The sequence below is a fragment of the Cyanistes caeruleus genome, chromosome 4 (genome assembly GCF_971803275.1).
Source record: "Cyanistes caeruleus chromosome 4, bCyaCae1.hap1.1, whole genome shotgun sequence".
NCBI lineage: Eukaryota > Metazoa > Chordata > Aves > Passeriformes > Paridae > Cyanistes > Cyanistes caeruleus.
In genome coordinates this window covers 40,342,314-40,366,790 of record NC_141704.1, presented here as the reverse complement: position 1 = coordinate 40,366,790, position 24,477 = coordinate 40,342,314, and the positions used below count along the sequence as shown (strand labels likewise).

At 34.6% G+C, this 24,477-nt stretch overlaps 1 protein-coding gene across 3 annotated transcripts in view; it reads left to right on the top strand.

Moving 5' to 3' along the window:
* Positions 1 to 18,817, top strand: part of TMTC3 (transmembrane O-mannosyltransferase targeting cadherins 3) — a 30,635-nt gene extending 11,818 nt beyond the window's left edge. For all 3 annotated transcript variants that reach the window (XM_086887793.1, XM_086887792.1, XM_086887794.1), the window contains 11 exons: positions 2,500 to 2,599; positions 3,282 to 3,397; positions 5,016 to 5,188; positions 6,018 to 6,270; positions 9,076 to 9,224; positions 11,068 to 11,188; positions 11,794 to 11,905; positions 12,654 to 12,757; positions 13,960 to 14,129; positions 14,914 to 15,140; positions 16,649 to 18,817. In XM_086887793.1, the coding sequence (XP_086743919.1) occupies positions 2,500 to 2,599; positions 3,282 to 3,397; positions 5,016 to 5,188; positions 6,018 to 6,270; positions 9,076 to 9,224; positions 11,068 to 11,188; positions 11,794 to 11,905; positions 12,654 to 12,757; positions 13,960 to 14,129; positions 14,914 to 15,140; positions 16,649 to 17,460 (2,337 nt within the window). In that variant the 3' untranslated portion in view covers positions 17,461 to 18,817. The remainder of the gene's footprint in view (positions 1 to 2,499; positions 2,600 to 3,281; positions 3,398 to 5,015; positions 5,189 to 6,017; positions 6,271 to 9,075; positions 9,225 to 11,067; positions 11,189 to 11,793; positions 11,906 to 12,653; positions 12,758 to 13,959; positions 14,130 to 14,913; positions 15,141 to 16,648) is intronic.
* The last annotated feature ends 5,660 nt before the right edge of the window (positions 18,818 to 24,477 follow it).

Genomic DNA, 24,477 nt, shown 5'->3' with positions numbered 1-24,477 from the left:
TTTAGTACTTTGCTTGGGAGTCGGTAAAAAGTACCGTAACAATGCTAGGGCCCGTCGTGTAACAGAAGCCAGTTGTGTAAGGCGAGGCTGCCGAGGTGTGAAGCGCTTTGGCGAAGGGTGTGCAAGGTCTGGTGTCGGCCACCTGAGGGCACTGCAACACAAGGATCTCTGCAGCGTGGTGCTGCCTGGAAACTCTGCGAGAATCAATTCTTCTTGAATCCCCCTGCTGTTGTACTTAGGTACTCAGTGAAGAGTCAGATAAGGGCTTGTTTTCTTCCTACGCTCACCTTTTGCAGTGCGTAAAAAGGAGAGCGAGTGGAAGCTTCCTTACACAGAAAAGAGGAGCTAATGAGATGTATGTCAGGACTAGGAGATTTTTATATCTTTTATAATTGCAAGGTATCTGGTCTTAATTTCCTTCAAATTAATCTCCTGCTTATTAGTCACCTGCATAAAAGTTTGCAACAGCAGATACAATACATAAATATTTCAACCCTTTGCCCATCTTACAATAAACAGATTTTTCCTGGAGAAGTTATCAGAGCCAGATAAGTAGAAGATAATTCTCTGCTTGAGTTCAGAAAGAAACTAGGCTCTTGCAATGGTAATATCTGTTTTTCTGAGGAAGAATTTTTTAGGAAATGGGTTGAATAACAGCATCATATTTTCATTTGTCCTTTCTTTACAATTCCAGTTCAGTCTTCCTAGGTATTTTGCTACTGTTCTGGCCAGAATTCCTTAATTATTTGCAGGAAAATTTTGCAAAAAATGCACCTATATAAGCTGAAAGATTGTCTATCCTGGGGACACATAATCAAGGCCAAAATACCAAAATCACATAGATGTCTTTGTAACTATTGCCTGTGCAGGTCTAGTGAATTAAAATACAATTTTCTAGCTGGATTTTTAAGGAAATTACCAGTATGTGACTGTTTTTCACCCTACTCTTCCTTTCTTGTAGTAACTTTCAATCTGATCTTCCATTTCACTAAAGTTTAGGAAGATTGTGTAAATCAGTTGAGTGTGTAAACTACCTTTATATCTACAGGATGTCAACTAGCCTTGTGAGTGCTGGAATTTTCTCTCATAAGTCACGGTTGTATCCAGAAATAGAACCTCTCTTTTGTTGGCAGTCAACTGTGGAGGCACACCAACATGTTTTGTTAATGTTCTCTTTCAAGTGATCTACAGATAAAGTTCTCTTTAATGTCTTAATGCTTGACAGTTTTGGAATCCAGACCAGGAATCTTAGAAACATCTTAAGATATTTTGGAAACAAATACTTAGATGTTCTTCAAAATATTAATCCAAACTGTGGTGTCTCACCAATTGTGAAATGTACTTTGTGCATGATTCAGTGAATCCTTTGGTAACCATACAGTAGTTCCAAGAGAAGTACTAGAGTATGATTTTAGATTCAGATTAGAATGCTTTTCTTTACACTGTGACCTTGGATACTGAGTTACTTTCTCATTTTATGCTTGCTGGATCAATCATGCTTGACCAAGAATGTACTAGCAATAAAATTTTCTAGCTGAGTCCGGATGGTAAAAAGTCAGTTTTCAGCATTGTCATAGTTAAATCATGAGCTATGTGGTTTCCTTAGCTAAATATGACTATCTACCTCAGGACAGCATGCTATTTTTCAGCTATTTTACTTGTAAAAATTTGGAAGCAATCAGAGGCATTACAGGAGAGGACAAGTGAGGAGGAATGGTAGTCCTAGAAGGTACTATAGTCAACACACTGGCTAGTGCGAGAACCATGAGCATAATGACCTGTCTTCCATATCCGGTTGTTGGTTTCTCCTTACCGTTTTTTGAAAAAAGTTTTTGAAATGGGAATGAATCTGTTTTTCTTGGGGGACTCTGAAACAAGTCTCTGCTGTATGCGTTTTAACGCTTATCTGAATTTCATAAAATCCTCTCCTCTCTGTCATCAAGGGAAGAGAGATTGCCATTGAACACTGAGACAGAAATGTTGAGTACCTTAGCCTTCTCCTTGTCCATTGTTACCAGTTTTTGAGCACTGTTGACATGGGAAGGTATACCTCTGACATTCCTTTTGCAGTTAAGCTACCTGTGGAAACCTTTCTTTATGTCTTTACTCTTTATGTCCCTTGCCACGTTCAGCCTTGGCCTTCCTCACCCCATCTCTGCACAACTGAGCTTCGTCTCAGGTTATTCTTCCCAGGTTACCTGTCCTTGTTTCTGCTGCCTGGGCATTTACTTCTTTCACTTCAGTTTGACTGGCAGTTCTCTACTCAACAACACTGACCTCTTGCTTTCCTTACCCTGTTTCTTGCTCCTGGGGATTGGTAATTCTTGTGCTCTATGGAATAATTCCTTAAAGATCTGCTAGATTTATATAATAGTAAATATGTAGTAACATATAAATAGCATACTTAGATTGCTAGTAAAAACTCAACAAACACTATCTTAAAGCATCAAATAATAATAAATATTAAATAATAATTAAGGTTTTTCTTTTATTTTTCAGGTAACTGGAGTTGTGGGCAGAGCAGAGCTTTTATCATCTATTTTTTTCCTAGCTGCTTTTTTGTCATACACAAAGTCTAAAGGGCCGGATAATACCATAGGTAAATGATTGACAAATAGAGATATAATTTAATTTCTTTATCATTGATAAAAACACTCTTAAAACCATAATAGTGGTGTAGTGGTTATTCACCAAGTGTGTACGAAAACCCTTTCAGACCCAAGATACCCATGTAATACTGCTGTCCATTATAAATTTATTTTTTTTCCAAAGACTAAGGCATTTCTTTAATTAATTTATAACACCTGCCCTAGGGAATTCTTACACTGACTTTAAGTGGAAGTGTGCTGAGGTGCCTCAGATGGTCAGTCACAAGCTGCAAAGCTTCAGTGCAGATGAAGGAGGCTTCCCTCTTTGCCAGATTCAGATTGACATAGTGAGAAGTCATGACTCCCTATAAAGTATTCAATTTTAAAAAGTGCTCTGGTGATTTAGGGACTACTGATATATTTTGTTTTACTTATTATAAATTAGTCTTTTACCCTTCATTTATTTCTTTCAATTTAAGGGAGGCAGTTTTAAAATAGATGCATATGTATTATTTTCCATAGAGTAAAACTGGTCATCTTTCATAAGAAATTACATACTAAACAAGTTTACAGAACATGGCATATTCAAACATGAGGAGCCAAAGCCTTCACTTTTTAGGTTAATTTCTTTTATTAAATGTTTGTGGTTTTTGTAAGATGGAACATTTTCAATAACGTCTTCTTTTTTTGCAGTGTGGACTCCAATTGCAGTGACTGTATTTCTAGTAGCTGTTGCAACACTGTGTAAAGAACAGGGAATAACAGTGGTGGGGATATGCTGTGTGTATGAAGTCTTTATTGCTCAAGGGGTAAGCTGATGAAAAATAAAGTGGATTTCTGTTATGAGACATTAAGTACTTTGAAACATCAGCACTGATCTTTCTCCATTAAGGTTAACCCAATAATTCTGTTATATTTTTCAGATTTTTTTGAGTCAGTTCATGTTTGATGGTTCACAATGAGGGAATCCAATGGCTTCCAAGTTGTCCTTTACATGCTATGTAGGGATGCTACCAAATATATTCAGTAAAGGCTTGTCAGGTCTTAATGGAAGTCTACGGTTTTTGCTGACAGATTTGCAAGTCCTAGTATGTAACAGTCTTGATTAAAGCTTGAGGTGCATAAAGGTGGGGGATTATTTATTTTTAATCCTTGTAGTAAAAATAGAGAACACCTTCTATACAAATTCATTTCATCATTTTCTATTGAGAAACTAGATGTTTTAGAGTCGTCCTATATGAGTAATATTCTTTAGAAATTTGTTGTTCTAAGAATACCATTTTCTGATATACTTCATTTTAAGCATTGATAAGCCTTTAAATTAATAGTAACTTTTCTTTAAAGAAACAAGGTTTTCCTGTAATTAAATAATTCTAAATTTTTAATAATCAAAATAAATGCTATTTTAAAAGTAGCATTGCGTATTTTAAAAAAAAATTTATAGTTATTATTCTCTAATTACTTGCAGGAAAATTTTGCAAAAAAATGCACCTATATAAGCCAAAAGATTGTCTATCCTGGGGACACATAATCAAGGCCAAAATACCAAAATCACGTAGATGTCTTTATAACTATTGCCTGTGCAGGTCTAGTGAATTACAATACAATTTTCTAGCTGGATTTTTAAGGAAATCACCAGTATGTGACTGGTTTTCACCCTACTCTTCCTTTCTTGTAGTAACTTTCAATCTGATCTTCAATTTCACTAAAGTTTAACAAGATTGTAAGATGTAAATCAGTTCAGTACAAAAGGTAAAACCCAAACTGAGGCTTTTTCTGAAAGCACAGGTGTCACATGAACTAAGAGTTTTATCAGTCCTCAAAAACCTTTCAGTTTAGCCAACCAGTATATGTGAAGCGATAAAGCAGCAGCAGCAGAAGTCATGAAGATAAAGGGAAAGAGGTACACAGAGAAGAAATAAGCTTGTGGAAAGGGAAACTGTGCAATATTATGATGTTCATGAGGCAAGGAGTGAAGACTTACTGCTGTAGAGACATAAAATAGAAAGCTAGAGTAATCAGAAAGTGAACAGGATTTCTGTCATTCATAAGCAATTTGTTTATAGGGCAAGTTTTCAGAGGGGCTGGTAATTCTGACAATAATGATTTTTCTTCTTGAGAGTTTATTTCATGGTTTTGATTCAGTTCTTCAAGCCTCTGAAGATGGTACAATTTTTTGATCTGTCAGCACAAAATAGCTACAGGTGTACAGGTTCAGCTGTGATAGTGTTAGCATGAATACTTGAATATTTTATTAGAGTGGAAGCCTTATTTTGGGGTCTTGTCATGAAGGCACTAAGAAGCTGAATTAACTATTGGGAGCAGACATTTAGAGAAAAACCAAGGAAAAAAATACTAGGTAGCTCATATTTTTCTAATGGAGTAGTGAGTACCTTGTCTGATTATAAACAATTTTTTGATTTGCAGTACACCTTGCCAGCATTACTGGACACAGCTGTACAGATTCTTCGAGGGAAGGGCAGTATTCCTTTCTCTATGCTTCAAACACTGTTGAAGCTCATAGTCCTAATGTTCAGTACACTCCTGCTTGTAGTTGTCAGAGTCCAGGTTATCCAGTCTCAGCTTCCAGTGTTTACAAGGTAATAGTAAAGTGTTTCTTATTTACAGTTGTTTATAAATGTGACTTCATGAATTTGGAATGAAATGGCCAAAAATGTATGAATTTAAGTGTTACTCGCCCGTTTTAATATTATTATTCAATGTCTGTATAATATTGAATTTTTTGTGAAATTATTATATATTTCAGCAGATGTTGACCAAAATGTCCAAAATATTGAGGTACCTGAGCAGGCAGCCATTTAAAAAAAGTTTACAGTTGATAGTTCATTTTAGTAATTCAGAAATTAAGTATCTTACTGCTTAAGTATTTTTATTGTCTCTGTATTTGAACCTTGGCTGAATTCTCCAAACCTCCTTATTTTTTATTCTTCTATATACCGAATATATTTTACATTTTAGATATTCACTATGCAGAAAACATGGTTGTCTTCAGAAAGACTACTTAGAGATAAGTATATATGAATGACATTAGAACTGAAAAACAAATTTATCTTAAGTTTGAGCAATGTAGAAATAAAATAATCTAATACTGTCCCTGGAAAAAGGAGACAAACTATTAAAAACGTGAGCAAGGACCACTGAACTCAAGTTGAGGTGTATATCATTCTGTTTCTTCAAACTTACTTTGTTTATATCCCAAAACAGTTTCATAAACATGGAGGAGGCTCTGTCCCTCTCTTCAGTGAATCACTATGCATGGTTTCACACCTGACAAATATGGGAAGATTAGGATATTTTACATGTCTTTAATTAGTAGTTCTAGCTATGACTCTAAAGTTTGCCACAAAGTGACTCAAGACCATATCTTTCTTCATTAAAACCTTCTTTTTCTCCTTTATTTTGCTTTAGGTTTGATAACCCAGCAGCTGTTAGTCCATCCCCAGCAAGACAGCTGACTTTCAACTACCTCCTCCCTGTAAATGCTTGGCTTCTTCTCAATCCCTCGGAATTATGTTGTGACTGGACAATGGGAACTATTCCTCTTGTGGAGTCTTTGTTAGATGTCAGAAACATTGCCACTCTTACCTTCTTTTGCTGTCTGGGATCTTTGATGGTCTTCAGTCTCCGATATCCTGGGGATTCCTCCAAGACAGTATTGATGGTATGAATGATGCATTGTTTTTGTCTTTTTTGTTAAGAGTAAGTGGCTCAGTTTGTACAGTCACATGTGTAATCTACTGTGGCCCAGACATACTGTGTTCATCTCCTTTTGGGCTAGGATGAACACATAAGAGGAAAATTGTCCAGCAACAAACTGCTAAATTGCAATTAAGTATGTGATTATCAGAAATGAGAATAAATATTCTCCATGAATAAATATTCACATATCCATGATATGTGTTTGTAAACTGTATTTCAGCCTTTCTCAGATATTCAGAGCTCAACTGGCACATGGGGGCTTTCAATAGAATTGAAATGTGTTTCAAGGACCAGAATGCATTTTCATCCTGCAAGCTGTCTACTTTATTTAAATGTCAGTAGTCGTGATGGGTATTTAGCAAGAGATTTGATTTTCTTTCTCATAGGTGTAAAAGAAAGGACATATTTTTGCATAACCATTGTTATGGTTTTGCATTTCTTCTGTAAATTGTTTTCATGTTATAATGAAAAACTAATTTTGTCAAGCTGTAAGATCAGTTCCTGTCTATTCACTATTATATGTGATCTTAATACTGAGAGGGATTAACAGAAAATAATATTTTGGAAGAAATGGGGAGGATCAAAGGGGCTAGTATTTTTGAGAAAAAAACAGTCATCAATTATTGATTCCATTGCAAATTTTTACAAGCTTAATGATAACCTGATACTATACTTTTATTAGTTCAGTGGTGCAGTTATGTGCACAAAAAACCTGCATCCATTTATCTTAGTCTGCTTCAGAAATAATGTATTTTTTTTGTATGTTAATCAGGCAACAAAAGTTTCAGATGGGTGGAAATATTTATTCATAACCCAAGATTTAAGTAGTTCTTTGCTAACTAGCTGACAAATTTTGATTCACTTCTAAAATGCCTAGCATTATAGTTCTGACTCATATGTTTTTTCTTGTCTTGTCACTGGAATGAGGCAATATATTTCACGAGGAAACCAGTGAAAATGATATCTAGTATTGCTGATGAAATCTCTTGTCCTGAATTTGGAAACTGTGTATGAAGAGAAGAAATTTAGATAACTTATTGATATCATAAATATGCAAGGTGACATGCTTAGAAAATAAGTTTTACAGCACTTCAAATACACAAAGGAGTAGTTGCATTTTCCTCCTTATATAAGCTGAGGCATAATTTTTCCTCCACTCCACTGTGAGCAGGAAAAATGTGTGTGGGGAGTGGTTCACTTTTTTATAGGACAACTCCTGAATTTCAAGGCTGTTTATTCCCCTGTATTTCTGTTTATTCCCTATCCAGTGAAGCTCACAAGAGGAAAGGGTTGATGGGTTTGTCAGCATATGTTGGTGTAAGTCAGTTTTTGATTGAGGGCGGTATTTTCACATGTGTTTTTATTATTCCAAGTGCCTTTTATAGGAAGGATTTTCTGAGATCATTCACTCCAGCATGCAAGCCTCAATGTCACAGTATAGTCCTGGTTGAATGCCAGTTGCTTTCCTTTAATCTATACTTCGTTGTATATATAACTTTCAATATGATGCTGATTTTCTTCAGCATTGCAGTGCCTGGAAGCTAATTTGATAGGAAATGGGAATGCAATATTTTATATTAAATATTAATTGTTATGTACTGCAAAATAATATGATAGGCCAAAGCCTATTGATGCATTCCAGTAAGCCATTAATATCCCAAAATAATCAATGTATTCTGTACATTGTGAGACTCAGTTGTGCTTTTGTTTTCATAGAGCTTAATGAAGTGCTGTGGATCAGCAGCTGAGCTATGTTCATGATCCATGTGCATATTCTTAAAATATCCTTGAAATACAAGATAAAATCTTACTTGAAGTTTTAAATCAGTGTTGCATTTTTATATATGTAATCCCAGGATGATTTCCAAACTGGATTATTTAACTGTTTTAGCATGGAAGAGGCAGTTAATGTCATGCTTAAATCTAGATGGCCAGTTGTACTGAAAGTTGAAAATTCCTCTTTCTTCAAAGAAACTTTCCATTTCTGTAAGTTTGTTTTTGTGGGGGTTTTTTGGTAACTTGGAGGCCAGATATATTGAAATAATTATTCACATCTTTTCTGGAACCAGAGATTGGAAAGCCACTACTTAACAGTCACCCAGGACTTAAAACAACTGTTCATGTCCACTTTCTTTGCAGCAGATGGATTTCTTTGTCTCTTAATAAATACAGTTTTTTGATAAGAAGTCAGTTCCCAATCTACGAACTACAATTGGGCAGTTCTTAAGTTCATTGTAATTTCAAATCTTCAAATACTTTAGGGCGCTCTTAACGCTCTGTCCAAAAATTGATGTTTATTCTGTGACTAATTCTGATTTTGTTATTCACATTTCTTACAGAAACATGACTCTAGGTTGACTCTATTTTACTGTAAAAATAGCTGCTTTATTCCTTAAGCTGATACAAAATTTAATTGTTAGATATTGTCCAAGATTCTTACGCTGTCTTGTTTCTGTATCTGGAACTCTTATTAAAACAATGCTTTTTGAATTTAATTAATCTTTCAATTCTATTGATTTGTCCTTTTTTTGTAGTATAGAAAAGGAAATAGACTTTCAAGCCCTCAAGTAAGGAATAGAATAATTTGGAGGTTACTATTTGCCATATTCAGGGTGGTCTCAATGTAAAACAGATCTGAATATTTAAAAGAAAGACCAAATATCTACTATGTCTGGTTCTATGGAATTGTTTATATAACTTGTTTCTTTGGTGCAGTTTCTCACTGCCAATTTTGTGATTACTAATGTTATTTGTATTTCCTTTCTAGGCACTCTGCTTTATAGTGCTGCCATTCATTCCTGCATCAAACCTATTTTTTCCTGTTGGATTCGTAGTTGCAGAACGAGTGTTATATGTTCCTAGCATGGGATTCTGTATTTTAGTTGCACATGGATGGAAGAAATTATCAAATAAAAGGTAAATAAATTCATACTGATAAAAGCCCTAACGGGAAAGCTTACATAGCCATAAATATGATTAACTCCTATGAAAATAAGAGATAAATATAAATCAAAACTGCTTTAACTTTATTGAAAGGTGATTACTGAATGAAGTTTATACAATGCATGTGTGCCAACAAATTAAAGTTTCTGAAAATTTAATCAGTAAAAGATTAAATTTTCAGAAATGCCATGCTAGGAATGGATATCAGAGCCATTCAGTATTCGTTAAAAAAAAAAATAAGAATTCCTTGGTTAACAACTTCTCCTTAAAAATTGTGCTCTAAAAGCATGTTTTGTACTTGCTTTTGTGTTTTCTGATATCTTCTGCATTGATCTGGACATACTTCCCACTGATGTGGATGCTTTAGCCTTCTTAGCCCAATGGCATGCTAATGCCGGTTCAGACAAATGGAAAGGCAGCTATTTGCAGTCTATGTTGTTTGCTATTGTTAGAGATGAGGCCTTGCAATACAATTTACACTAACTGTGCTGCTGAAACTGACAGCACCTGGATAATGAGAAATCAGCAATATATTGTGGGAGGGTGTATTTCTCACAAATCCCACTATGAGACAATAAAAATAGAAGTGATGTGAAAGAACACAAGGAACCAGGAGAGGATGGCTGGGGAGAAAAATTAGGTAGCTAGTGTCATTTACTACAAAAATATTGGAAGTCAGTTCTCTAGAGTGAGAAAGAAAAGGCTCCTTGTTTTAGAAATATGTGGAAAGAAAAAAACTTCTGTACAAGCCTGATGGGCATACAGATTGCTGTATATGCCAGTTCTCATTGATCACTTGGAGAGTGTTTTGGAATTACTCTCTTAATTATACAGTTTAACTTTTAATATTTTTAAAACCAAATATGATAGTCAAAGTATGCGTTTTGTTTATCTTAAGAGGATGGAGGGGGGGGAGAAAACCTTACAGTTTTTAGTAAACTCCTGTGAATTAGGTAGCAGAGTGAACAACTGTTCCATAAGTCAAGTGTAAGAAGTAGCTGTTAAGGGTGAACTCTTGTATGTCCACTCAACAATGAATTTTTTTTTTTAAAAAAAAACAAATGATATTCATAATTGTGGGAAGGCTATTGAATGTTTGACATCTTTTTCATAATTCAATTAGAATCCAGAAACCAAATGGATCAACATGTTAAAGTGTATGTTTTCTATCTGTCATGTTTAAACTCCAGAAAAACAAACTGAACAAAATGAAAATTATTCCTGACAAACTTGTCACAGAGAGTTATATTTGCCCCAGTTTGCAGCTTTAAAAATAGAATTGCTAGAAAGACACTAAATCTTTCTCCTGCTTAGACATTACAGTAGCACTGGGGTTATGAAAGATTGGGTAGTCTCCACAGACCTCTCCATTGCGGTGTGTTCCGCAGTGTGGGAAAGATGGGCCATGTGTGCAGTAAAAAATGTGTGGAATTGTCTGATGTGAAACAAAAGTATAAGGTGATTTTTTAGTTGCTTTTTTAATTTTTTTATCATTTTGTATAGTGTTTAGAGAACCTCACTTTCTGGCATCATTTATTGTCCTAAATTAGAGGTAAGTTTTAAGAGAGGTAGAATTTCTGTAAACATTCTGTTGTGTTATGTGAATTGGGCTTGTTCTTTTTAAGTTGCGTGGACATAACAAAAGCAGGTTGTCCTGGGGTCAAATTAATTTGAAATTGAACATTATTTCCTTTCAAATTCTGGAATGTGCTAATCACAAATGTCCTTTGTTTGCCTTTTAGCATATGAGATACTTATTCTAATAAAAATTAGAATTACTGGTGTGCTTACAACAAGTCTTTGTTTTATTTAATAGTGTGCTAAGAAAAATTTCTTGGGTTTGTTTGGCTGCGGTGCTATTCACTCATGCCTTAAAAACACTGCACAGAAACTGGGATTGGGAGTCGGAATACACTTTGTTTATGTCTGCTTTAAAGGTACTGTATTCTGTTTGGAAAAGGTAATGGGAATGTCTTATTACTGTTCTTAAGAAACTGCAGTGGAACATGATAAAAATGGACAAAAATGATGCTTGTTTCTGCACATTAATTTCTATATTGAGAGTATTGGCGTCTAATTAGTTGCTTTTTGGAATGCTTTAAAAGCACTGTGATGCACACAGAAATTCCTGTGCAGAAAATAGGTGGTAATTTTTCTTGTGTCAAAGCAGTTGAATTCTCTTGTCTGGATGAAAGTAGGATACATTTCAGTACAAAAATCTACAAAAAGTTTCATGCATAGAATTATTTCTTCGAAGTTCATGTGACATGATAAAGCAGTTTGCAAAATATCTGATATCAGTTACAATGAATTCTAAGTTAGGTATTTCTAGGGGCAAATAACTAAAACAAATTTATGTTGCACAACAGGATCAATACAATCATTCTATATGTTGTATTTTGATATTCTTTCTTTATAGAAGCTTGATGAAATCTGTCATTTGCAGTACATTTTTATGTCTTAAGATACTGTTAAGAGAAACTCAATTGTTAAGTAAATTCAACTTAATACCTTATGCTTTGGTATCTTTTTCTGGTTTTAGGTAAATAAGAACAATGCAAAACTATGGAACAATGTGGGGCATGCATTAGAAAATGAAAAAAATTTTGAAAGAGCTCTGCAGTTTTTCATACAGGCCACACAAGTGCAACCAGGTAAAACTTTTGACTAGTTGCCATCTCTGCACTTCTAGTATTTCAGTATACTTAGCTTACTTAACAGCTTCTCAATGGACTGTTTTGCTTCAACTGTAAATTCAAACCATGTCAAATAGTAAGTTAATTGATCCAGGGTTTTTGGAAATAAACTAAAAAAGTCCTCTGGAAAAAGTTTTTATCTATAAAAAGCTGTGAATACTTTCAAAACTATTCCTTGTATGACATTCTTTATGAATTAACTTAAACTGTGATTCCTTATGTAGTATAAAAGTTATTTTTTTTTATCCAAAACTAAGGAAGTGTGTAAGAAAATAAAAGCTAGATAATATCAAAATGCACATTTAATCCATTTTGCATATTGTTGCAAAAGAAGTTCTAGGTGGTACTGGACAGTCTTTCCTTTTAGATTAATAAATAACTTCATATGCCTCTATTATAGCAAGAAATTAGATACAGGGAACTATGATAGAACCTCAAACTTTTTATACTTTCTCTGTTTTAATATTTTTTATAAAATAAAATATATTTATTTTCCTACATAATTTTATAATCCCTCTTTAGTTTATGGTTAAACTATTAGCTTCGTAATTAAGATGAAAAATGATAGAATTGTTTTCTTCTTTTGGTGATGGGGATGTTCTGTCAGATTACCTGTACTTCACACTACTCTGAATGCAGAGGTGTTTAATTTCATGATATTCAGAGCATGGAAATATTTTAAATTTCAGTCTTTTTTTTTATTTAGATGATATTGGTGCCCACATGAATGTAGGAAGAACTTACAAGAACCTAAACAAAACTAAAGAAGCTGAAGAGTCATATATGATTGCTAAATCATTGATGCCACAGGTAATTAGTAACTTTATTTTATATACCACCACAGGACACAACCTATATTTGTGATACATTTTTTGTATTTTTTGCGGCTCTGTGTGGCTGTGTAAAGTTTATCCGTGTTCTTTTAAAAGCTATCTATGAAAAAAATAGGCTGTATACACTCATGGCTGTTAAAAAAATGCTGACTTGGAACTCTGATACAACTATTTTAATTTACTTTTCATACTGCTGTGTTATGTTTTGGGGTTTTTTTATCATTATTATTATTATTATTATTTATTTTTTTATTCTGAAATTGAGGTTATAAAAGAAAGCAGCAGCCAAAACCTACAGGTTCTAGTCACAGTTGGTTTATTTTCACTTACAGCTAATACATTGATGGTGACTGAGTTTCTGAGCCCTTCAGAGAAGGCCTAAAATACAGCATTGGAGGTTGGAGAAGGTAGCCACAGCAGCAACAAAAAACTTGGCCCAAACATGCTTTTATAAACATGTGTTTTGTTACATTTCCTATTTGTTAAGTTATTTTTATACCTAGGAAATTTTACTTGTTCAAGCTCTTTAGAGAAAAAGAGAGTAGTATTTTGAATGTGTGTAGGTAATAAAAGCTATTGTGAAAGTGAGACTGGCAACAAAACTGAGCAACCCTTTGAGTAGAAACATGGCATTTAAAAGTTTATTTTGTGAAACAGTACGAAGATTCTAAATGGATAAAGTATAAACAGTACAGTTGTTGCAATGTCATAGCATTTTAATCTTTTCTCACTACTTTTCATTTTCTGGCAAGTCATTGGCTGTAAAATCTTATTTACACTTTTCTTAATCTGAAGGGTTATAAAAAGGAATGAAAATGTCTGACAATGTCAGTTTAGGCTTTAGGAAGTATTTTGACTGGGGAAGGTTTGGCAAGGTCTGTTTGGTTTCCAATGGCTATCTACATGAGCCAAATTAAGTAGTAGCAGAACTTAATCAACTGGTATATTTAATATTGTACACGATATCTATGTTTTCATAGAAATAAAGAATAAAAAATATTGGTTATTTTTCAATATGATTTTTCTGGAAAATAATTACTGCTCTTTGTCATCAAGAGCCTAGACACTAATGTCCGGTAGTACCCGAAAAAAAATGTGTTAGAGTGAAAAGGAGTTCTATACTGATCATCTTTCATATTTTTGCTCATCTGTGTTTGGTACATATATTCTCTTTGACAGATTATTCCAGGGAAAAAGTATGCAGCAAGAGTTGCTCCTAACCATCTAAATGTTTATATCAATCTTGCAAACTTAATTCGAGCAAATGAATCTCGCCTCGAAGAAGCTGATCAGTTATATCGACAAGCAATTAGTATGAGGCCTGATTTCAAGCAGGCTTACATCAGCAGGTATATTTTCCAATTTTAGCAATCATATTCTTGGATAAACATTTTTGTGTTTACAGTAGTATGAACAGTATTTAGTTTGTACAGTTCAATTAGCTGAAATTGTTTCGTTTCCAAGTGAGAAGATGGAGATTTGGGACAATAATCAATTATTCATTACAAGTCCTATTCTTTTAAATTCCTGCTTCAAATGGCATATTTCTATGTAGGTTCTGTAGTCAGACATTGTGTAGAAAGAAGCTTCTATTAGATTTCTTTATGAATCTCTAACTCAAATTTCTAACCTTGTAATTTAGTTTTGAAGTGAAAAGCTTTTGGTTAGTGTGAATCATGGAGCCTTCTTTATACCTTTTTATAAAGTTGATCCAGAAAATGCAAGTCTTAACTATTTAGTTGACATTAATTGCATTTTAGTTAAGAGTAATGTGCATGTGGGTGTTGAGGATTCTGTCCACTATTTTGTTTGTTGTGCTTCCCGCTGGGACTTAGGGAGGTTCAAAGATGCCTGAACTATAGCTTTGCAGTGTAATTACAAAGCTAAATCAGGCACCCTTGATCACTTCTTTTTTGTTCTTGTCCTAATTATGCATTTGTTGTATACATGTTTTTGAAGGTTGATAGCTTTAGGAACAGAACGTAAAAGAGGGTTTTTTATTGTTTTGTGCTTAAAGCTAGCAAAATTAAAAAAAACACTGTTGTCTGACATCCACTGTCTGTAGGAAGGCAAACTTCCAAAAGACCTGTCAATTTTTATATGGGTAACAATAAAAATGTGGTTCTTCAACAGGGGAGAATTACTTTTAAAAATGAACAAACCTCTGAAAGCTAAGGAAGCTTACCTTAGAGCTCTAGAGCTAGACAGAACCAATGCAGACCTGTGGTACAACTTGGCAATTGTTTACATTGAACTGAAGGATCCAACAGAAGCCCTGAAGAATTTCAACCGAGCACTAGAACTCAACCCAATGCATAAACTGGCGTTATTCAATTCTGCGCTGCTAATGCAGGAATCTGGTACGTTAATTGTCCCTTCTGTGCATATTGTATATTTGCATTTTTAGGATCCATACTATTTAATAATACTTTTTTTTATTAAATCTTTTGTCTTTGGAAAGGAGAAGTACATAGTTATCATCAAAAAAGAAACTAATATAGCTTTGTAATTTATAGCATAGGAATTTGTGCAAAGTGTACATACACCTTAGCTCATCAGCATCTTCAATACAAGTACTGTTTTACAGTAGAATATCTTACATATATCAAGAATAGTGTTACTCAAACATCTTCAAAATAATGCCTATATAATCTTTAAAGATAATGTTTGGTAAAATGCATTAAATACCTGGTTCGCATTTATAGTGATTGATTTAATTATTGACTCAAAAGTCTACCTTACATCTCTGAGCTTAAATACAACTCTAGAAAAATGAATGTTTTCATAGGTTTTTCTGTGATACTGCAAATTAGGATGAATTCAGTTGGATTTTCATGAGTTTGTTTTTTCATATGGATAGTTCTTTGAGTAAGGGTGAGCCCTTACTGAATTAAGGCTGTTGCAAAGAGTATTTCACAAGTGAACTGCTAAGATTTGTTTCCCTTTTGTTGACATGGTAAACTGCCTCTAAGAAGGATAAAACAAAGTTGATTGAAGCTGAGGACATTTGACAATTTTCCATCTCTTCTCACACTGTAAGTTAGGTAGTTCAAGATGTGCCTTGTTCCTTGTCTGTGGAAGTGCAAGCAGCTTCAAACAAACAGAAATATTAGCTATTTATTACTCACTTATTCGTACTAGAAGGTGCAGCAATATTTTAGGAGGTGAAAAAGGGCAGATGAAAGAAGCTCCTCTATCCTTCAGTAAGTCTGTGTCTGGAATTCATTACTAAAATATGTTCATTATACTATTAAGTAAAATAGCACAGACCAGAAGCACATCTAGCTAATCCTGCCATTGTCAGATAAAATTGCTTTAGTAAATTTTTTTTAAACTTTGATGCAAATTAAAATATAGGGATGACGGGTTTTATTGTTTTGGTATTAGAAGATATTTTAGCCTGGCAACATTAGAAGTCACCTTATGTACTCTCTGTCTAAACTCTTTCAGCCTATAATAAAATGAGATCTTCCGCTCAAAGTTTGCCTCTGTAAGAACTGGTTTGTCATAACTGATGTTTGCTCTGCATTCCATTTGCTCAACTATGCGTGAAAATAATTTCTCTGAAGCTTGTAGAGACACCTCCTGTATCTGTTACACTAAACCTAGATATCATTCAACATCTAATAGAGTAATGATGCTGACTTTGGCTAGAAGTCAACTCCATGTAGTTTCATTATATAAAGAAGGTAGATCATATTTGCTTTTGCTGTTACACAGCAATGAGAGAAAGTAGCATTTTAAAACCTTTCCCTTTTACAGTTTCATTTTAATTTGTATAAAGATTAGCATTTTACAGTCTAAAAATCCTTCAGAATAAATGTTTCAGGAAATATCTTGAAAATTAAATGCATTTTCTGTCACTCAGGTGATGCTCGACTTAGACCTGAAGCTAAACAAAGACTGCTACATTATGTGAAAGAAGAACCACAGGATTCAAATGGATATTTCAATTTGGGTATGCTAGCAATGGATGACAAAAAAGACATGGAAGCAGAGGCATGGATGAAGAAAGCTATAAAGTTACAGCCAAACTTCCGAAGTGCTCTGTTCAATTTGGCCCTGCTTTATTCTCAGACAGGAAAAGAATTGATGGCTTTGCCTGTCTTGGAAGACCTACTAAGATACTACCCTGATCATACCAAAGGTCTGATTTTGAAAGGAGATATTCTTATGAACCAAAAGAAGGATATTGTTGGAGCAAAAATGTGTTTTGAAAAAATTTTGGAGCTGGATCCCAACAATGTACAAGGAAAACATAATCTTTGTGTGGTTTATTTTGAAGAAAAAGATTTAATAAAGGCAGAAAAATGTCTGGTTGAAACACTAGCACTGGCACCTCATGAAGAGTATATTCAGCGTCATCTAAACATAGTTAGAAGTAAAATTGCAGCACTTGGTGCTGTGGAACAGTCATCACTTCCATCAGATGGGACTGCAGCTACAGAAGCAAAAAAAAATTCATTTCAGAATTTGAAAGAAGCAAAAAGGGAGAAGACAACCACCCAATCAACAGTTGATAATAAAGAGCACTCAAAAAATAAGAAATCAACAGAGAAAAGCAGTGTGGACAAAGAGACTCACAAAAAATCTACAAAAGAAATCAAAGACATTGAAAAAAAGAGAGTTGCTGCTTTGAAAAGACTAGAAGAAATTGAACGTATATTAAATGGAGAATAGTCTTTACCATGTCTCAAAAGAATAAGGGGAGAATACTATTTTTAATTATTGTTTAATTTGTGAGCCAACTGGAAAGTGTTCTCAGTGCTTTGAAAATAGAAATAATGTTGACTGCATATCACTTAACAAGCAGCAAAAGGCATTACAATGCTCTATGTGAGAAAACCACAGCTTTTAAATATGATGGAGGGATGGGTGGGAATTGAGGGATAAAGGATTGAGAAAAATCTTCAATGCAGAATCCTTAATAGTGAGAAAATAGCACTCATAAAAGTCATTGGTAGCCAGGGATATTAAATAATGTTACTTTCAAAGACTCAGTGAAAGAACTGAATGGTGAATTACTGGGATAAGCCAGACACTCCTTCTTTCCCCCAACAAATCTGTATTCTCATTATCTGCATTTCAGTTTACACATCAGCTGAAATTTTTCTAGATCTCGGTTGAACAAGAAAATCAATTTTTCTTTGCATTATTTGTTTCCAGAACTTAACAAAGTCATCAAAATGCCACTGGATAGGAGGATGCAACAAAACACTAAAATTTTCAGTTACATTCTAAATATGGAATGATATATTAACTTTCAAGTGTTCTTTATTTACAACGCTAATGGTTTGTACTCTTTTACCTGGTAAGAAATCTTACAGTGCTCTTAAGATCTTTAGACTCTGCTTTTTTACTTTAAAGGAAATGTGTGGGGTTTCTTCAACTGTCAATCATCTGTTTTTAGAAATTATATTAAAAAGGGTGGTTTCTTCCCCAGTTCATTGAATGCTGATAAATGCACCTTGGTACAGTAAACCAGTATGCTATGCAGTAGTCCATTTTGTTGACTTTGTATCAATGGCTGTGGATTGACTCCTTGGTATAGTAAATTCATCCTTGTTTATAGCAATCTGGTTTTGCTATTTCTGTCATTGCAATGGTATTTCTATTCTCATGACTTTTTACAACACTAATATAAGCAATGTTTGCTCAAGGCAGTGTGATAGTAATTAAACCACTGAATTTAGTCATGTTTAACACAAGGCAATGTAGGTAATATACTTTCAAATACTAAGTTCTGTTTTGATACTTTGTCTTGGGTCTGTGGTTTTTATTAAATATTTATTTTGACTACTAAAATACTCCCATTTACACTTTTTCACTAGTGCATCATTCAAATTTCTTACAGGAAATGAAAATCTTTGCAATTTCAGTATTGCTTTTATCCATGTGCGATGCATATATTTTTGCTTAAATATGCTACTGATTACCTAAACCTGATGTTTTCCTTAATTCTCAGAAAGAAAAGAAGTGTAAGAGCTGAGTTCAGTCGTAATTCTCACTGATCATTAAATCTAACTCTTACTCTTCATGTTTTGTCTTATTTCATAATGTGGAAGTATTCCTTAGCAATTCTACAGTTCAAACTTAATTCTTTCTGTACCTGCTCAACTTTCTGCCTCAGGCAGTAATCCAGCTGTAAGATGTAATAATTATCTCTGTGGGAGAGATCTTAAATGGGTAAAGGGCTTCCTTGCACAGACCTTTTCTTTATTATGTATCATTCTTAAAGTGAGCACAGTGATTGCTTACATGGTAACAACTTGGGGGGTGAGGGGGGAAGTGTGTTTTTAAAAACATGATTTACAAGTGGCTGACAGGAACAAGTATGTGGTGTGCAACTGTTCATCATACAAAAGAAAATTTGTCAGATTATTTTTGGATCTTTTGCAGGTGAGTATATGCATAGATAGACTCAAAATATGGATTAATTGCATATGCATGCACATAGCTGAGACACTTGGATACCTGGAGGTTATACAGTTGCAGAGGGACAACGTGCCAATTGTAGACTAACCTTTGAATATACAATCTTTTTGTCTGTTTTGTACATGAAAACTCCTGAGATTGAATTGCAAGTATTACTTAGGTTCAAAATATTCTTTGCATTACAGCCAGTTAAAAACATGATCAGTTGCTACTAGTTAGTTTTGGGTTTTTTCTTGTCTGTTGTTTCTTACCAGCTGGGCAGGAAAGTAGTCTAGTATTGTGAAGATTAGGAAAATTTTCCTACCAAAAGGCACGTACAAAATGTTGGGGATTAGAGTGGAAAGGATTAAATGGGACAGAAATCCATTCAAGATGCTGTGCAGTTTGTACCTTGACTGGGCAATACTGGAAGCCAAGCTAGAGTAAATGTATAGGAAGATTGCAGTGAAGGGAGGGTGTGGAGATAGGCAGCCTCATGCTTAATAGCACTTTGGAGCAAGGCACTGGCCCATGAGAAACAGCAGTGTCCTGGAAGAGGAGTAAGCACTCAAAAACCAGCAGCTCTGGATCATTTTGACACTGTGTGTGTAGGTTGTCCAGCTCAATATCTCAGCAGCTTTCCTGTTCTCAGCTGTTGGGCAATCCAAGCCCAGGGGACACTGAGGGCAGCTCTTCAGGCAGCTTCTGCTTTGTTGTTGGAGGAGGCTTTCACACAACCTAGCTGTGCCTTGTAGCTCACATGCCTTCTTCAGGGGTGTGGACCTTTGGGATAAAAATGCAGGCATCTGTGCCTTCCTGAAGTTTCCTATGGAAAGACTCAAGATCAGAACAATTCTGGGAAGTTTTCAGCCCATCCCAGTCTCTTGCAAACTTTGCGTTGCACAAAAACTCCAGGGAAGTTCCAGTTTGGGTGAGTGTACGTGCTGAGCTTTTCCTTGCAAGTTCTATAATTTATTTCTGCCTGGCACAATGTTGGGAATTGCTGCAGAACCTGCTGCTCCAGGAAAGTCCTGCTTCAGCTGCTGCCATGTAACCAAAACTATGCTTTAGCTTTGAGCCTAGGAATCCTGCTTTGCTTAGACAGAAACGGTGAGAATGGAAAGGCTGTAAGACACTTTCCACCCATCCTTCGCCTCACTTCCTTTCCATACAAAAATCCAACACTGTGCAGTGTTTCAACTACAGCAAGAAGAACCTGTCCCTCTCAAACCTCCAGCACAGCTTGTAAAAACATAAGGCATTCCTTCTTGAAATCAAAATAACATAGCTTTGTATGTTACAAATAAAGTAATGCAGTGCTACTTTTTGTTTAAAATCATCTTAGATAAATATGGCATTTTTGTAGCATTGGGTGAGTGGTAGGGTAGTTAGTATCCTTAGAAAAACTTGAAAACTGCTTTCTACAGTCTAGTACCTGTCTACAAAGTCGTGGGTTATATGTCCCTTGCAAACAGCCAGAGGAAATCATATACACATACCAGCTAACAAAAAGCAACAATGACAAAACCAAACCAAAACAGGAAAAGAAAAAAAAAAACCCAAACAAACAAATCAGAGAATTCTGTGCATAATTATCCTAGTTTGGGAACAACATAATAAACTGTATCATTTTCCTGGACTAGGAAATCATCCCAGAAAAATACATTTAACCTTCTTTGGCACAGTCATAATTTAAAAGATTGCTGAAAAGAAAATTGGGTTTTATGGATACCATCTACCGTCAACTAAGGAATTCTGTTAAGAATAAAATATTAATGTCATGTTATTTCTCCAGTATAATACAAACAACTGTTAACTGCTACATCTTTATCAGTATAAGAAAGATACTACCAAAAAAAAGGGAGTAAAAAAAATCCTTGTTCAGCTTGTGTCTTTACCAGTGCTTACAGAACTCTAAATGGCTTTTGCTAAATAGCCATACAGAGGTATTAACATTACAGCAAATTTAAGGGTTACCTGCTTGCATGGGTGAACTCAGTCTTTTGTGGTTATGGACAAAAAAAAATTAAAAGCTTGGTTTGGTGGGGTGTTGCATGCAAGACTACACCATGGCATTGTGGAAAAATGTATATATACTTGCCAAAATTTTAGTTACTCATAGATCACTGTAGCAGGTAATTTGCTGTATTTGATACAGTTTTGGAAGGTGATACAACTTACAAGATTCATATGAGGCTATGAATTCTGTAACTAGTGAATGTGAAGCCTTAAAAGACTCCACATAGTACTCTATGCATTGGAATAAAGCATTGGAATAAAGCATATTGTTCAGATATCCTACATCTATTTAGCATATATGTTTGTTCCTTACATGTAATTATCAGGGTATTGTCTTTTTAAATAGGCATGACAAGGTATTTTTAATTATATGCGTATTCATCTACTCACAATAAGAGTAGGTGGAGGAGGAAAATACAACAATGACAGGATGTCTTACCAAAAGTAGAAGTCATAAATCTTGATTTTTAAAATACCATCTAGAACATGCACTCACCTTGATTTCATTTGCAGTTGTTAACCCAGTCCCACACTTCAGTTGTGCGTGAGCATCATTCGAGCACGATCTGTAGCACCGACTCCCCACTACCGAGAGCTGTAAGGAGATTGTGACAACGGGAGCTGACAGAATGGGGGTTTAGTTGTTACTGCTCTTCAGCCTCAAGCTGAATAATCAAAGTTTGCTTGTTTGTTTGGGTGCACTGCTCGTTTCATCTACAGGAATATCAGACATTATGGATGATTATCTCCATTTGCAAGATACAGTAATTTCTCTGTTGATAAAAGAAGCTTAAAGGGAGCTTCTGAACACCCTTTCTACTCCTTGAACAAATTATAACAGGTCTGGAATGCTGGGTTTTCTTCAACTCTGTGCATATGCATTTATCAATTTACCAGCATAAATAGCTGCAAATAAATAAACAAAAAGAATGGAAAGGAATGTGACAGTTTAAATCTCATGAAATTCAAATACTGGGCAAAAACATAAAAGAAGCTGAATTCTGTATTACTTCTTTAGATGTATTTATATGAGAGGGTTTTCATGAAGTTAGATCATGATCGGTAACACTGACTATTTTTTGTATAATTCATAGTGTATTTCTGCCCCTTACTTGAGTGAATATAGTCAAAGTTTTAGTAGAAATATTTAGGTTTAAATTCCAAGGATAATCCTTCAGGTGGTTTAACAGATATTGCAAAGGAGCTTATTTGCATGTTCAGGAAAAGCAGAAATAAGTGTAATTGAGTTTAGGGAGGTTTTTTCCTTCTGATCAGTATACATGAAAAATTATATATTTGACAGTAAAAAATAGATGTCTTGCATAAAGATAAAAGCGCCACTGACATTACAAAGATGCATAAAGAGTTTTCAAAGATTTTCCAATTATCTGCAGTGGTTTATCTTGTACTAAAAAGGATCCTTCTTTACTGATAGTAAGACCTTTTCCCCTAATTAACACAGCTTTTTTAAATTCTGAGTATAAAACTGACTGATGATCATTCGGGTTACAAACACAAGATACACTGTGACTGTAGAAAAAGAAAACCACATAAACCAGAAAGTAACTAAAATGCAAGAAAGCAAATAGGGGGTTTAGTTCAAAAATTAATAATAAAATAACAAACACTGTTATCTTAGGCTGTTTTGTGTCTGGGTGTCTTAAGAGCCTTCTGGCTTATGAGGAAGTAAAGCAACCTTAGCTCATCAATTACTGACAATTTGAACTTCAGTTTCTAAAAGCTGTGTCATTTGGCTGTTTTTAGTATGCTATTCCTTCTTCAGCTAGATGAACCTATATAAAGGGATTGGGGGTGAGTTTGAATTTCAGTAGCACAGTCTCTGTTGTTTTTGATGTCTTTAGGTTCTCTTTCCTTTGTTCTCTTGTCCTTTTTTTGTTTCTGTGGCAATGATACTTTCTGAAAAGAGGAGCTGACTGAAGGATTAAAGTCTTTATATATAAAGTAATAAGCATCTTCAGTATTCTGCTCTTTACTTTTGATTAAATACATATGAATATATGTATTTATATGTGTATATAAATTGCATATATAAGTCTTTGCTAAAAAAGTAGTACACAAATATTTCAACACTCACTATGAAATGTGCTTATTTTGCTTTATTATTCAAAACTTTCATTATTGTCCTTGGAACAGCAATGTAGGAAAAAACCTATAGGGACTGATGACCAAGTAACTGCTTCCCGTTATTAACCATTGTGAGGCAGCTTCATAAATCACACAAATGATCAGCTAAAAGTAGACTTAACATAAATAAATCCATATAGTTGTATAATACATAGAGCATAACATCGTGTGGCTGATTTTTGCAGTTGTGTATTGTGATTGGATTTATTTTGCTCGTGATCTGGCAGGGTTTTGAGAAGGTGGGAGTTTCTGCTTCCAAGGGCAGCAACTGTTCAAACTGTTGTTAGCTGCTCTTCATTAGCACTTCAGAGGTGAAGGCTGCTGTCTTTGTACTTGACATCTTGGTAAGCATCTCGTTAAAATGTGAAACAGAGGGTTCATTCAACAGGCTGAGCTAGAACATGATTTACAGAAGATCGTGATTGTATCAATCTATGGATGAGGACAAAATTAGCCAGAATTGTTCAATATTTCTGTCCTGCATTCAGCTATTTACAGAATGTTTTCCTCATAGTCCTGGCAGCAACTTCTGTATACCTTAGGCCCGTAACTATAAATCTTAAGGAATAATCCAACCCATGTGACAGGATAAATTGCAGTGCTCTAAATAACACCACTGTAATATGTGGCCTCTGACCTGAGAAGCTTATCATCATGAAAGAATGTGATGATCTAAACTAGGAAATAAATAAAAATGGCATTTTCATTATATATTTGGGACTAGCAAGAAAGCATCTAGGGTCTTACACAGCTTCTTAATTCTACTGAAATATGACAGTCTTCATGATACTGTTTGTTAACATTCCTCCAAGCCTGTGATTTTTTTCTGAAGAATTTATTGTTTTTCTGCAACTGCATAATTAAAGAAAAAAATACTAATTTGCTTTTAAATGGTACAGTTAAATTCCATATCAGATTTTCTTAGTTTTAATTCAAGATGATTATGTGTAGATCCTGAAGCTCACGTACATTCAGTCGCACCAAGTAGTGAAACTTCTGTGAAGACCATGTTTGGAATATTGCAGGTACAGCATGACAGGAGAGGCTTAAGAGGAATAATAAAAAATTAATAAGATTTTTGTGCACAAAGATGCTACCAGTGAGTTAAGACATGTATAC